The sequence below is a fragment of the Enhydra lutris genome, unplaced genomic scaffold (assembly GCF_002288905.1).
Source record: "Enhydra lutris kenyoni isolate GAN:26980312 unplaced genomic scaffold, ASM228890v2 scaffoldscaffold29, whole genome shotgun sequence".
Taxonomy (NCBI): domain Eukaryota; kingdom Metazoa; phylum Chordata; class Mammalia; order Carnivora; family Mustelidae; genus Enhydra; species Enhydra lutris.
The window spans coordinates 19,755,184-19,770,642 of NW_019154113.1; the positions used below are offsets into that span (position 1 = coordinate 19,755,184).

At 43.9% G+C, this 15,459-nt stretch overlaps 1 protein-coding gene across 1 annotated transcript in view; it reads left to right on the forward strand.

The window, feature by feature from the left end:
- The first annotated feature begins 1,476 nt into the window (after nt 1–1,476).
- LOC111152657 (SH3 domain containing GRB2 like 3, endophilin A3) overlaps nt 1,477–15,459 on the forward strand; it is a 50,856-nt gene continuing 36,873 nt past the window's right edge. Inside the window, exons 1-4 of the mRNA XM_022511203.1 lie at nt 1,477–1,542; nt 7,312–7,384; nt 9,790–9,933; nt 14,598–14,731. Coding sequence (XP_022366911.1) covers nt 1,534–1,542; nt 7,312–7,384; nt 9,790–9,933; nt 14,598–14,731 — 360 coding nt within the window. The 5' untranslated portion in view covers nt 1,477–1,533. The remainder of the gene's footprint in view (nt 1,543–7,311; nt 7,385–9,789; nt 9,934–14,597; nt 14,732–15,459) is intronic.

Below are 15,459 nucleotides of genomic sequence, written 5' to 3' on the forward strand. Positions count from 1 at the left end.
GCAAAGACATAGCTACAGGGAAGATAAAAAATCACAGCCATTGTTCCTTTTCCCCTAACTACTCCGTCTAGATAATTCCTCCTCCCACCTCGAGTGTAAGTTACCTTCTGTCTGCACCTTCATTCCTCCTATTAAAGAGTAATGCTGTATTTGCAGTCCCAGTGGGAATAGTAGCAGAAAGTCACACTGACATTAAAAGACCTGCGATCCTTTGACCATTAATGGATGGGAAACCCCTCCCCTGCTGTACTACTGATTTTTAAATTCACAGAAATATTTTAAAGGTATAAGCAGATCACGTTGGTGTGCTTTTCTAAGGAAAGCGATTTACCTTATTTTCAGCCCCCCTCCTTGTTCTCTAATGCAGCCCACACTGGAGCCAGACTCCCTTTGCTAAAAGGTTTCTCTGAGTACATACACTGTGTTGGACAAAGAATCTTTAGGGACTTCTCCAGCATACCTTTTAGCTTGGCATTTGAGAAAGTATGTGATCTGCCCTCTCTGTCAGCATCTGTTTTCTTCCATTCTCCCTCGATCACTAGTCATTGTAGTCAAACCAAATTTCCAGCTGTTTCTTGAACACATTTGCCCTCTACCAGTGGGTGAGTCTGAGCCATCTAGAGATGTTTCTGGTTGTCCCCACGTGGGTCTGTGTGTGCTGTTGGATTGAGTGGGTGGAGGCCAGGGATGATGTTAACTAGTCTGCAATGCCCAGGACAGCCTCCCGCAACAGAGAATTATCTGGTCTAAATGCCAGAGGGGCAAGGTGGTAAAACTGCGTCCTACACATTGCCTTCTTGGGGTGTTTTTCCACGCTGCCTTATGCTGCGAGACTTGTTCCGTGCTGCCTGTTGAAATGTCCCTTATCCTTAAATGGGCAGCTCAAATGCCAAGCCTTGTAGGAAACAGGTCCTGGATGTCCCCCCTTCTCTCCCGCACTTTGGGCTCCTAGAATCCTATGATCACCAAAATGCCTGTTACTTGGTATGTTTACAGTGATTCGTACCCAGCACTGTTTTGTCCGGATTTTTCCTCCCTTGTAGTTGACTTGAGTGTGCGTGTATCATGTCTTCTGCTGAACTGTAGGTTCCTCCGTAAGGATCTTATTTATCTGTGTTTCTACTAGAGCACCTACTGTGTACTTTACATACAGTAAAGTACTTTACATACTTTACTTTATATACTTTACTTTTACATACTTTATATACTTCACTTTTACATACATACTGTATGTAAAGTACACAGTAGGTGCTTAATTAATATCTGTTGCATGAGTGAGAAATATACATATTCTTATGTCCTTTGATTCGGTTCCTTGTTCCAACAATTTTCTTTAGAGGACTTAGTTCAAAAAAAAAAAAAAAGCAACGAGCTGAACATGAGCTTTTTTTTTGTTGTTTTTGTTTGTAGTAATTTGAGTCAAACTATGATAACAGATTGTACAATGCAGTTAACTTCTGTTTATTTCTGCAGCTGTTTAGTGAAAAAATAAGTGGCGTCGAAGGAACGAAACTAGATGACGAATTTCTTGACATGGAGAGGGTAAGAGAGCTTGCTAATGTCAGTTGTATTACAAATTTGATTTTCATCCTCATGTGAGATGTACTGATGATGTAAAAGGCTGTTAGTGGGAACCTGGGATGTGAAGACCCGCTGATGTGAGCTGGGCTGTGGCGAGTTGGTTCCCTCTAGTGGACTAAAGTCAGAATGTTCAAAACGTGGTCAATCTTGGCAAACAGTTACTGTAAGAAAAAGACCCACGTAATTGTGATGATGTATCTGGAAAATCAAAATGTATTTCTGGGATGAGACCCTTCAAATGCATAACGATTGACTGTGTGGAAGACTCTGGCTCTGTTCCCATGTGTTGCAGAAGCTGCATGACAGATAACGTTTATCTGGGTTCTGTCGCTGGAACCAGCAGTGTGAACGCGGATAAGTGCTTTCATTTCTTCCGACCGGTGACACAAGTTTGATAACGTGTGCCCTGCCTGCCTCACATGGATACTGGGATCATTTTGCAAAAAAAATTATGTGTGTGATAGCATTTAGGAAAATATGATGAGCTTGTTATAGACATGATTATAACACCCTCCAAAGGAAGATTGTAGAAACTCTGTCCCTTCACCTGTTTCCTGGTTAGCTGTGTGGAATGGCTGAGGCGGAGGGAGAACTAGGACCACTAGCAATTACCAGCATCCCCAGTTGCCTTCCCCTTGGTCTTGGGCCCTTTGAACATAGCCTTGTTTTAATAATGAGACTCCCCAGATGAGAGAGGGCGGACAGAAACAAAGCATCTATCCTCAGATGTAGAATCTAGAACACCATACATAGCAGGTTGTAGAGCTGTCATAGATGTGGGGGAGGAGGTCCAGTCCCAGGCCGTGGCTTGGAGGGTTCCTGTCGTCAGGACACCCCAGCCCTGGCCAGACTGTCCTTTCTGGGTGAGCACTGTACGTTTCTCAAAAATGCTTTGAGAGGAAAAGCTCACGTTGTTTTGCTTTTGAAAAAACTTAATTTCTGAAAATTGAAAAACAGAAATATTTTAACATCATACTTTTAAAAATCCCTTGGTATATAAGGATACCATGTGTAACTTTCTTACTAACAAAATGACCCAGTTTAAATGTCAAATTGAAAAGCACATCTCAGCAATTGTAGTTCCAGTTGACGGACAGAGATTTCTCTTGTTTACTTCCTTTTCTTCCTAAAACCCCAGTGAATGACAGAAGAAATATAAAAATAAAATCTATTTGTTTTCTTACAGCAGTGAAAAGCATGGAAATATCTAACGTGTGGCCAGAAATTTTAAGGACTTTCTGGAAGAGATTAATTAGATAGTATCCAATCCCCCTAAAACATGGTGCAGAAATGACAAAGGAGTGGAGGAGATACTCCAAGACAAATCCTAACCATATGGAAGTGGAGGGCTAATAGTAAAGTCAAAGTGAAATTTGATGGGAAAATAAACCCCACTAAGTGGAAAAAGTTATGAAAAGGGGAGCACCTGGGTAGCTCAGTCGGTTAAAGCAGCTACAGCTGACTCTTGATTTTGGCTCAGGTCATGATCTCAGGCTCCTGGGACTGGGCCCCTCATCAGGCTCTGTGCTCAGTCGGGCATCTGCTGGAGGATTCTCTCTCTCTCTGCCCCTCCCCCTGCGTGCTTTCTCTCTCTCTCTCTCAAATAAGTAAATCTTTTAAAAATTATATAAAAAAGATGCAGTCATACATTCCATCAGAAAATTGGGATAATTATGAACCATTATGCACCACATAACATGGCATCTAAACACATAAGGGAAAAGTTGTCAGAAATACATGGAAAATGGACAAATCCAGGGTGGAAGATTTCACATACCTCTCATGAATAATAGATAGAGTTGGTAATAATAAGTTGACTCATAGGCAGTTAGTATAAAATATGATTAGTAGTTTTGATTATATTATAAATAGATACAGAGGTCTACATTCTTCAAATTGAGAATCTGTATTCTTTTTAAGTCCTTTTAAATAATCATATGTTAGGCTCCAGAAAAAAAGTAAAAAAAAAAAAAAAATTCCCAGGGTAAAATCATAGAATACAGGATTACAAGGAAGGTATACATTCCCAATTCTAGGTGTTTGGAAATTTAAAAATGTGTAAAAATCGTTCTTAAAGAAGAAATGAAAAGTAAAGAGACACAAGAGACAGAATTCTATATATCAGAACTTGTGGTATAACGCTACATCTTAAATACACTTAATAGAAAATAAATGTTTGAAGAAAATGAATAGATCATTTAAGTCAAGAAGCCAGGAAAGTAACAGCAAATTAAATCACTTTAGGTGGAAGGAAAGAATCAACACGGATAAATGAGGGATTAATAAAATAGGAAACAATAACAACAAAATAGTAGAACCAATGAATAAAACCAAGAACTATTTTTTTTTTTTTTTTTCAAAAAACCTCCTCTACCAAGTGTGGCCGAGAGAGAGAAGGTTAGCGCAAATAGATTGCATAAGGAATAAGATGATACAGTGAGGTATGGATTCTTTTTAAAAATAATAATAAAAAAATAGAATATCTTGAATAGCCATTGAAACCAGGGCTGTTCGCAGCTCTCCAGCTCAGGCCGAGGCCTGGAAGAGTCCGTGGCATGGGCTTCGGGGCGCCGCAGGGGCAGGGTGCCCACATTTGAAGGAAATTCCAGATTTAATCAATGGGCAAAGGTGCCTTTGTACCAGGTAGACTTCACAAAAATGATTTTTACTTTCCCCCGTTCGACCCGATGGCTAGCAGCAAGCATTGCATAGCATCTCGTTAGCCTGAACATTTCCCACTGCCCACAAGATCCCCAGTTATGCTAGGAGGGAGCCTTTGCTTCATTTTTTTTGTTGTTTTGTTTTCAAACTGCATGGATTTTTTTTTCCAGTGTTCATCTTCATTGCTCGTATCTGCCTGTGTGGTTCGTGGGTATCTCAGTTTGTAAAGGCTTGATTCCCAGTTCCGACTGCTGGCATGTTCTGGAAGCTGCTCTGTCTGTGCACACCAGGCCTGTGACCCTGACCATTTGTTTCTTGGCTTTCCCCCCTGAAAGATAGAAAAGGATCTAAAGTAGAAAGTAGCCCTGCCACAGATCTCAGGGTCACCCTTCAGAGATGAAGCCTAGCTTCCTGGTGGCTTTTCATGTCTAAAGAAGGTTGGATACGTGGAAAGGAACATGCTGAGCTTAATTAATTAATTAATTAATATGAATTAATTAATATGAAACTTAGAAAAGCTTATAAATCTAAAACCTAGTTTTTCTTAAACTTAAGCTGAACCAATGACCCTCATTTATAAATTTAGTAATTTCGGCATAAAAACGATGATCATTTTCAGTTACTCTTCATTTTAGGTTCCTGTAAATCATAGGCTTAACAGATTAAACTCTTACACGTTTATCTTCACTGACTGAATTAAGCCGATCCCCTTGCACATTTCCGACGTCTAGAATCACAAATGCGACGTGTGGAATTTGCTCCAACGTCACGTCAAATTTAAAACAGGGTTTTCCTAAGAACTTGCATTTCTTGAAACTCTAGTAAAACGTAAACATTTAGGTGATCCTATTCTCTAAAACATTTCCTCTCAAACACTTCCTAAACAATCGGACACACTGAAGGGATCTCAAAGCTTAGAGAACGTGTTACGAGGCCACATGCACGTAGGCACGTGTGCATAAGATGAGCGTGATTCATGGCCTCGTCATTTACACACTGTCATGTTAAACCTTCCCGGGGCTCTGAGTTGAGGCCTTCAGCGATGGGGAACAACTAGAGCTTCAAGCTGGTGGAGAGCTGGCTTGGTTGAAAGCTGCTGACCCCGGCCAGAGCGTTTTCTTGAGTTACGAAAACGAATTTCTTGTTTTACAAATCACTCTACAACTTGCTTTTTTCCCTGATGTTGCTCTATGGGCATCTTGCTAGTACGCATGGAGCTCCCTTATATTTTCCGTCTGATGATTCAGTATTCCTTTCTTTGGATGTTTCACGATTGATCCAATCAGTCTCTTACGCTTGTGATTCAAGTTGGTTTCAGTTTTCAATATGACATAAAATGGTCTAACATCCTTTTACGTCATTGCACTTTGCTGGCATGTTTCCAGATGAGAAATTTCTGGAAGTCCAAGAGTGACACTAATACACCCATTACTACTGATGGTAGTGCGGAGAGGTCCTTCACCTTCATCTCCAAAAGCTGAATCTGTTTCTCACTCCGTGTGTGAAAGGGCCCATTCCCCCACACCTGTATCATACCTGATATTGGGACGAATCAATTAAAAAAAAATTTTTTTTGGCCAATCTGGTGAGTGAAAAGTATCTCCTTTTTAATTTACAATTTTTCTGACATTTTGTCAAGTGTTTGAACTTGCATTTTCCCCTGTTTGTGGATTGCCAGTTTATGTTCTTGTCTCTTCTGGTTGGGCTGGGTTTTGTTTGTTTTGTTCTTTAAATGGGAGTTCTGTATTTTGTGGATACTAACATGTGTCCCTTGTACAGTTTTCTTTCTCTTGCATTTTGCCAATTTTGTCAAATCTTGTGTACTGTGTCTTTTCATTGTTTAGTCTTTATAGGGTCAGAATTTTGGTCTTTTCACTTAGGACATTCGGATTTTGGGTCATGCTTACACGATTCTTCCCATTCCCATATTTCAGAATACACTGCTGTATAATTTATTACCCTTACACTTTGTTTTTAGGTCTGTATTTTTAATCCAGTATGTTTAGTATATTAATTTGCCAAGTTGTAACAAAAAAAGAAAAAAAATGAAAATGGAGATGAGATTTGAATTCATTTGACATGTTAATTTGGGGGACGGATTTACATCTTCGTATAATTAAACTTTCCCATTTAGAAGTACGGCTTTTGAAATAGATACTGTACATTTCTCATTACATTTATTCCTTATTGTTGTGTACTTCTGAGTTGCTCTTACGAATGGGATATCCTTTTCCCTTTTATTTTCTTTCAGGTTATTGATGGTATGAAATAAAGCTATTGTAATGTGCACATTTAACCTCATTGCCTAGTCTCAAGTTCAGTGGCTGGCTAACCAGCAGCCGGTGTCCAGGAATTTTTTTTTTCAAGATTTTATTTATTTATTTGACAGAGATCACAAGCAGAGAGGCAGGTAGAGAAGGGGGTGGGGAAGCAGGCTCCCTGCTGAGCAGAGAGCCTGATGCAGGGCTTGACCCCAGGACCCTGGGATCATGACCTGAGCCAAAGGCAGAGGCTCAACCCACTGAGCCACCCAGGTGCCCTCCAGGAATGGTTTTGTGGAAGGAAAGATTCAGTCTTAACACAGTAGACAGAACACCTGGGTGTATATGTTAGTGACCCACTAGTGAGAAGGATTCTTTCACTGTTGATTCACTGTGGCATTTTCTAATGTGAGTCATTATTAGGGCGTCCTTATATGAGTATGGGTGTCAAGTTCACCCGGCAGATAAGGAAAGTTTGGCTCAGACATGCCTAGTGTTGGCCTGAGAGACATATATCCAGTGATGAGTGGAGTGTAATGACTTGTCCGAGTTTTCCAGATATTATGTGAATACTCACTTTATGTTGAAAAGAAAAAGAAATGCACGTTCTCCATCATCAAGGGGAGAAAGAGCTGTCCCAGAATCAAAGTGAGAAAATAATTGCTTCTCCCCCAAAATGCTGAAATTCATTCAGGTTAAAATCACCATAATAACGTGTTCTAAATATCAAATTAATGCATATTACTCCTCTGTCTTTCTGTGAATTCAGTGTCACTTACCAACATTTTTATGTGTTTTTCTTTTAAAGAAAATAGACATTACCAATAAAGCTGTTGCAGAAATTCTTTCGAAGGCCACAGAATATCTTCAGCCAAATCCAGGTAAAGTTAGAAAATGTCTTGAAATATTCTCTTGTTCATTTGCTGTCACGGATCAGTCACCCGTGTTTGCTTGACGTATGGCTGACATAACTTAGAAACAACGTCTTTTGCATCCAAATAATAAAATTCAGGTTTTTTTAAAGTCAGGCCTCCAGACCAAAGGTATTTCAGTGAATCCCAGCAGACAGTGCTGTGAATTGCAGTGACTTCATTCCGGTGGGGGCTGGGCTTAGCCGCAAGGCTCTGCTGAGCCAAGGCAGCTTCGAGGAGTTGCTTCTGAGAGCCGGCAAACGTTTTGTATACATTTTCTTTTGGAGGCATCCCCTCTTTTAGGAAAAAAAAAAAAAAATCCCATCCTCCTGCTCTGAAGGTGTATATCCCCTTGAAATTACTTCCACAGGAGGATTTTAATTCTGAGGTCATGAACGACTACCCCTTGGTGAGTTTTTCCTGGGTTGTGAAATCCAGAAACCGACAGGGGGCAGGGCCTCCAAGCCTTGAACTCTGCGCATTGCCAAAACCGCCTTTCCCTTTTAGGAATCTAGTATTTGCACATGGCGACTGTGATTCCCTTGGCTATGGGAATCAGCATAGACCCAACAACCCTCCGAGGATCTGAACAGTAAAAATTTAAAAACATAAATTTTATAAAAACTGTGTCTGGGGAGGTTGGTGGGTGTAGAAGTCTTCAGGACTGTATCGGTGATTAGAATTTTAAAAACTATAATAAATACATCTCTGCCCTGGCCGCCTCCGGGATTGAGGTGAGCCACATAAGTTCCTTTTCCGGATAAATCAGTCAGCACATACTTAGCAAGAGCTTTCTCTTGGCGAGGGGTTTTCCTGGATCGTGGGGTGCCGTGAAGTTGGACCAAGATCCCATCCTCAGAGAACCGACGTTGGAAGGGGGCAGAGTGGGGATGGGGGGGGGGCAGCAGTGGACGCATCTGCTTGGACAGAGGCCTCTGTTATTTCCAGCTGCACGGTGACCCGTCACATGCCTGCTGCCTCCCGGTTTCTAACCTGACAGTGGGAAGGAGGAGCTGAGCGTGTGTGCGCGCGTGTGCATGCGTGTGTCTTTGTGTGCGTGTGTGTGCATGTGTGTGGTCTGTAGGAGAGTGAAGCCTTTGTGGGCAGGGACCGGGAGGACAACGGCTTTGAACCAAGGTGGGCACGATTCAGAAAGGCTGGGAGCGTCTGCGGCAGGACTGGCGTCCCCTGAGAGACTGGGGACACGCAGAATCCTCCCAAACCACCGGAATCAGACTTTACGTTTTCACAGGATCCTTGTGGGATTTGTATGCGCCTTACAGTTTGAGAGGCGCTGGTCTAGAATACGTGAAAACGAACATGTAATTATTAAAGCCAAAGCAAATAAAAGTGGGTCCCTTTACTTCCTAACATTATCTCAGACACCACAAGCTAGTGTGTGCTTCACACTCAGGCCTGTGGGATAAAATCCCAAGTCCTTAGCGTGGGATCAGTTCAGAGTCTCATTTTCCCCTGTAGGTATCTCCTGATTGTCCTGTTTCCACCCCGCGTAGGCCAGGCCGGCCGCTCTTTATCTGTCGGTTAGAGACCGCGGGCGCTCCCTCTTCCACCCTTTATGAACACGATTTCTGCCTTTTTAGGGGCATCTTTCCATCTTTATTTAGAATATCGCTATGGTTTCCTTTTCCCGACCTCATCCCCGACTTTATCAGCAAAGTACATCTTGTATATTCTGCCTCACAGTAACCAGAGTGAGCGGCGTCAGGGCCGGGGTCAGGAAGCGCCCCCTGCTTGAGTCACAGAGAAGTCCAGGAGCGTGGCCGCCCGTCATTTCCCTAGGGGACTGGGGACCTGACCGCACCCGGGGGACCATCCACACACAGACTCCCGCTCCCTCGGGGGGAAGCGGTTTCCTCCTCCTGGCTCCGTCCTGAGCCGGAATGAGCAGCAGCCCTTCATAATGTTATTGGATATAATTAGACAAGCACATTCTGGGGCACGGGCAGGGTGTTCGCAGCCCGCTGGTGGTCAGAAACATCAGCACCTCGGCAGTTCTGGTCTCCGTGATCCGTTGGGCCCCAGGAAGGACCGGCTGTCCCAGTGTCCGCACCTAACTTGATGTGGGCCACGGCAGGCCTTTCGGTGTCTCACCCTGCCCACGGGCTGGGGTAGCCCGGGTCCCCCTGTGCTCCATCCCGGCCACTCAGCTGGGCGCTCAGCACCACCCCCATTGGTAAAAGAGTCTGGGAAATCCTGTGAGAGATGGACTCAGTCACACCGGCCCTGTCCCTCGCTCCAGGCCTCCTGCAAGTTGCCCACCAGGTGGCCTCTGTTTTGTCCTCCCCGGTTCAATGCGACAGACCTGTGGCTTCACCTTGTCATTTTAAGGAATTACAAATGACGATGTTTTTAAGCATACAGAGCTAAGCTAGGAATGCTGAACACTGTGTCGAAGATTCGAGGGCAGGTGAAGACCACCGGCTACCCCCAGACGGAAGGCTTGCTGGGCGACTGTATGCTGAAGTACGGGAAGGAGCTGGGCGAAGGCTCCACGTTTGGTGAGTGCGCACACCGCCTGGGCCTGGGGTCTCCTGCGCGGAGTGTAGGTGCTGCACAATGCCTTTTTTTTTTTTTTTTTTAAGATTTATTTATTTACATAGAGAGTGGGAGAGGTTGGTGCCCCGGGAGAGGGAATCCTCAAACAGGCTCCCCGCTGAGCCCAGAGCCTAACACGGGGCTCGATCCCACAACCCTGAGATCACGACCTGAGCCGAAACCAAGAGTCAGACATTCAGCCAATGGAGCCACCCAGCAGCCCCCACAGTGCCTTTATTTTAACAAACTTATTATTTTTTTTTTATATCACCCAAGTCCTCCATGTTCATTGCAGGAAGTTTGGAAAATATAAGCGAGTAAAATATAAGAAAATAAATGCCAGTGTCACCCACTCTCACACATCCAGGGATAGAGTCTTGGTTCTCGTCTATGTTCACAAGCACCTTACAGAATCCGAGTGGGGTTGTGGTATAGATACCCTTAGACCGTTTTGTAACCTGTTTATTCCCATCGACTCTGTCCTGATCCGTGTCATAAAATAATCCCTCTTCTACGATACTGTTTCTAAACGCTGCATAATAATCCACGTGTGATGTCCTAGCTCGTCCCATCAATCCCAATTATTAGACACTTAAAGAGTTTCTCTCTTTATGCAAAGACTTTACACAGCATTTTTAACAACCGTTTTCATAGGTAAATCTGTGGGGATAGCCAAGATTATGTACTTAGATGAAATCCCGAGTCGTGAAATTGCTGGGTTGAGAGCATGCCTGTTTTTGCAGACTTTTGAAGCTTACTCCCCAAGAGCTCTCCAGAAAGAGGAAGCCTGCTGGACACTCTTGCCAGGAGTGAGCGACACTGTGTTTGTTTCCCAGCACAACTGATAACTGCGGGGATTATTTTTTTAGTTTACTTTTAAATAACTGGTAATTGGATGGTAGCATATTGAAATTGATCTCTTCGTGCTGCTTTAACTGTACCTTTTAGAAGACGCGTAAGGTAGAGTTCCTTCCTGTTCGTCGTCATTTTCGTCAGTTGGGTATGTGTATCCTTTGCCTCTTTTTTTCATTAAGGTGCTTGTTTTTCCCCTTCGCGGTTCATGAGCTCTTCCCATGGTCAGGATATTTGCTCCTTGCCTGGCTTGTATGTGAATGAAGTCAGACTCCGGGCAGGGATTTAGTTCCTGATATCCTAAACGGAGAGAGATTTTTACTGTTTACATGGTGGGACTCATACCTCTTCCTTTGTGACTTTTGGCTTCATTATTGTGTTCAGAAAAACTTCCACCCCCCGCCCCCGTATTGTATAAGTGTTCATTTATACTTTTATTTTGAAACATGTTTCTCTTCTTAACTTTAAATTTCCGACCTCCTGGGTTTAACAGGAAGATACTGTGCAATAATGGGGTTCTAATTTTGCTTTCTCACAAATAGCTAATTGTTTTAATACTTTATTGAAAAGTTCAACGTTTCCCCTCCAATTAAAGAGAAATTTTGTCACGACTAAATTTTTATATTCTCAGTTTGTTTCTAGCCTTCCTTGTTTGTTTTCTAGATCTGTGCCCTATTTTGATCCAGTGTTGTATTTTTTTTAAAGATTTTATTTATTTATTTGTCAGAGAGAGAGAGAGAGGGAGAGAGAGCGAGGGAGCACAGGCAGGCAGAGTGGCAGGCAGAGGCAGAGGGAGAAGCAGGCTCCCTGCTGAGCAAGGAGCCCGATGCAGGACTCGATCCCAGGACTCTGGGATCATGACCTGAGCCGAAGGCAGCGGCTTAACCCACTGAGCCACCCAGGCATCCCTCCAGTGTTGTATTTTAAGTATTATAACTTTAAAGTACATTTTAATGTACTTAGCTAAAATTTCCCTTTGCTGTCTTGTTGTACACATTTCATGGATATACTCACCCTTTTTTTTTTTTTTTTTTTTCGGATGAAACCTAGAGTCATTTTAAGTTTCCTTTGCTAAAAACAAAAAACCTATTACATTTTAATTGAGATTTCTTTAAATTAATACATTGGAGGTGAGTTGAACGTTCAAATGATTTAGTCTTCTAGGAGAATTTGTCACTTTTGCTATTCAGCAAGGCAGGCAATGGAAATTGAGAATTCAGATACTTGGTTATAGTAATTGATCTAAGAAATTGGGGGAAAAAAATCTGAGAACTTAAAAAACAAACAAATCCCAGGGGCAACTGGGTGGCTCAGTTGGTTAAGCGTCTGACTTCAGCTTAGGTCAAGATCTCAAGGTCCTGGGATCGAGCCCCGCATCAGGCTCTCTGCTTGGCAGGGAGCCTACATCTCTCTCCCCCTGCTTGTGCTCTTTCTCTTGCTCTCCTTCTTTCTTTAAAATTAACAAAATCTTAAAAAAAAAAAATCCCAAATGCTAAAACATTCATGAGTCACAGGGGGTGACAATATCCTTCAGAGCAGTAGAATGTGAATTGTATTTTATTCTGTGGGTGAATGTGGACAAGATGGCCTCTTCCTTATCCTGAAGGCAGACCTGTTGAGGGGACAGTGCGGGTGCTGGGGAGGCCCTCACAGCCAAGGCCACCGTGCGCCTGCCATGGCGACTGGGCAGGGGGCTGGATGGCCCGACCTGGGCGTCCCAGGTCCCTAGCAGTGTAGGGGAACTTGGGTTGAGGAGGAGAGCCGGTCACGGGAGGGCGTCAGGAACAGATAGGTTGCTTACTATTCTGGGGAGGAGACTACTGTCTGATGCTTTCCTCTCAGGGCCACATGGTGGAACCTTCCTGAAGTACAGAGGCCTCAGTGCATGGAGACTGAGCCCCACGTCCTCGTGGAATCTGTCGCACTAAGCCTGAACCAGGGGAGGGAACGGCAGGTCCATGGAGGTGATGGCCGATATTGAGAATTAACTTTTGGAGTCTCCAGAGAAACATTTGGAAATGTTTCTGTCAAAGTCGAATTTGACATTCCGGGGCCGAGGGGCCAGAACCAGTAGCTTCTGTTTCTGATCAGTTGGGCAGGAGACGGTCCCCAGGCTGGGAAGGGGTATCTCATCTTTATCTTGGAATGATTTAGACTCTGGAGACTGAGCTAAGGACATTTAGGGGGAATGAAGCTACCAGTGGGTCAGAACGGCGTCCTGGCTAGCCACAGTTCAATGTAAGAGTTTCTACTTGTATTTTGCGAGGTCCTGTACTATGTATTATCCACTTAATTAAAAAAAAAAAAAAGAGGCAAGTCTTCGTTGCTATCACTGTTTTGCAGGTGCATGAACTTTGCATGGCTGGACTAGTAGGGGCAACAACTTGGGGTCAGAATTTCCTAGAAATGCAAATTCTTGGGCTGGCCTCTAAGATCTTTTTCTAGCCAAAGAGTTGAGAGACCCCAAGCTCTACATGTTTCCAGGGTCAATTTGGAGAACTCTGATACAGGAAAAATAGTCTGGTCTGGTACATCTTGTCCTAGAGATGCCTTCAAGAGGAACTGCCACCCTCGTTCTGCTCAGCCACCAGGACTCCTGCTTGCAAATTCCGGTGGGTTAGCTGGCCCCGGGATACCAGGGCATAATCCAGCAAAAGCTGCTGATCACTGCCCAGGCCCGTGCGTGCCTGGCCTGGGCCCTATTGCAAGAGCAAACCGTGCCCGTCCTGCTGAAAGGCTGTCCCATGTCACCCTGCCAGGCTTTCTTTGACATCAGAGGGGGTCAGGAGTCTTAGAACCATCTAAAGGATATGGGAGTGATCTCAAGATCTAGTAGCTAGAAGCAGACAGGAGGTTTTGTTCATTCATTCCTATTGTAGCCTTTATTGGTTGATACTTAGCCCTGATGAATGAATCCTTTTATCGTTTACAAAGAGGGATTTTGTTCTCCAACTTCTAAGGAACCCTAGGTGCCAGTTCACTAAACTCGAGATTTCCCTGCTCTCTGAAAGTAGAGCATTCCTAGGAGGCCTTTTTTTTAAAGCAAAGTGGTATAAAGCAAAGAAGAAATTACTATGAATTTATGTGGAAAAATTCGGGGATGGTACCAGAACCCCAGAATCACCTCTCTTAGGCTTTTCTCAGATCTCAGGGCACGTCTTGCATGTCCAGGATAAATCAAGATAAAGCACAGACGCTCGCAGTCACAGCTCAGAGCCGCGGCGGCTGGATGCTGCGGTGCCGTGTGCTGTGCTCATGACTTGGGGCACACGCTTCCCCTCTAATAACTTGCTGCAGAGCGAAGGCTGAACGTTATTCTCACTTTTTGCTTTTTTTGTTTTGTTTTGTTTTGTTTTGTTTTTCAGTTAGCGGAAACAAATACTTCGTAGGTGTTCTGTGAAGGCGATGGTGTTCCGCGTGAACTTTGAAAAAGCAGGGGAGGGAGACCCCGTACCAGTTTTTAAAGAGGGGTTTTTTCGCCACCTAGTGGCCAGAGCGGGAAATGCTTTGGTCTCTCAGCCTCCTACTTTTGTTTTATAGAGTGGAGGGAGGACAGAAGGTAGAGAGAATACAGACCATAGGGACACCTTCTTTCTTTCTTCTTCTTCTTCTTCATTTTTTTTTTTTTTTTTTCCTGAGTCAGGATTCAACCGTCCCCGGGGAGGACCTTTTTGCACCGTCATCCACAAACTTTTGGGAAGGAATCAAATAAATACCACCATTATCCTCGAGTTCTCTGCTAAAGAACCTTTCTTGTTTGCAATTTCTCTTCAAGGCCACGCGCTGATAGAAGTTGGGGAGTCGATGAAGCTCATGGCGGAGGTGAAGGACTCTCTTGATATTAATGTAAAGCAGACTTTTATTGATCCCCTTCAGTTACTACAAGACAAAGATCTAAAAGAGATTGGGGTAAGTCTTCCAGCTGTAAATCTACCTGTTGCTCCTTAAAATGATCTCTGTATTTAAAATCGTTAGAATGCCTCTGTGGGGATTTGGTGAGAGCATTGTCTTGCCATGGTGCTGCGAGAATGATCCACACCGACCCGGCTCGCTGGGTCTTAGCCCGCCCTTCTGTATCTCACTGAAGCCAGCTAGACGCCAAGGTCAAGTGCATACCAGGATGACGCCATAACTTCACAGGAGAACCTTTATGATCAAGTTCATACCGTATTAGGTCCTCTCTTTTGATACTTTGCACCAGACCCGTAGTCATTATTTTTCACTGCTTCTCAAGGACATCAGTATCTGGGAATGACGTCTTATATTTGGAAAACTGTTAGAAATGGCCTCCCAGAGCACACACGGGAGCTCTCAGGGACCTGTCAGTGGTCGCATGCTGCTTGCTTGGTGGAGTTTTTGTGTATGTGCGAAAACAGCCTCGAGACTTCTACCCCGCTGGGACTTCTGCTCTGGAGGGGTAGCCTGTGCTGACTTCTGGCACCCTTTTAGGGACCTGCCCCGAGGACCTGCCTCCAAGCACCTTCAAGAGTGATCTCAGTGAAAGCACACACCAGCTTGGAAGTTATTTGAACCTTGGGGGTGTTCCCTTTCCTTGGGAGACCCCTGGACCAGCAGCCTCAGCATCACATGGGACAAAGGCAAATGCTTGAGCCCTATACCAGATTTCCTGAATGGAG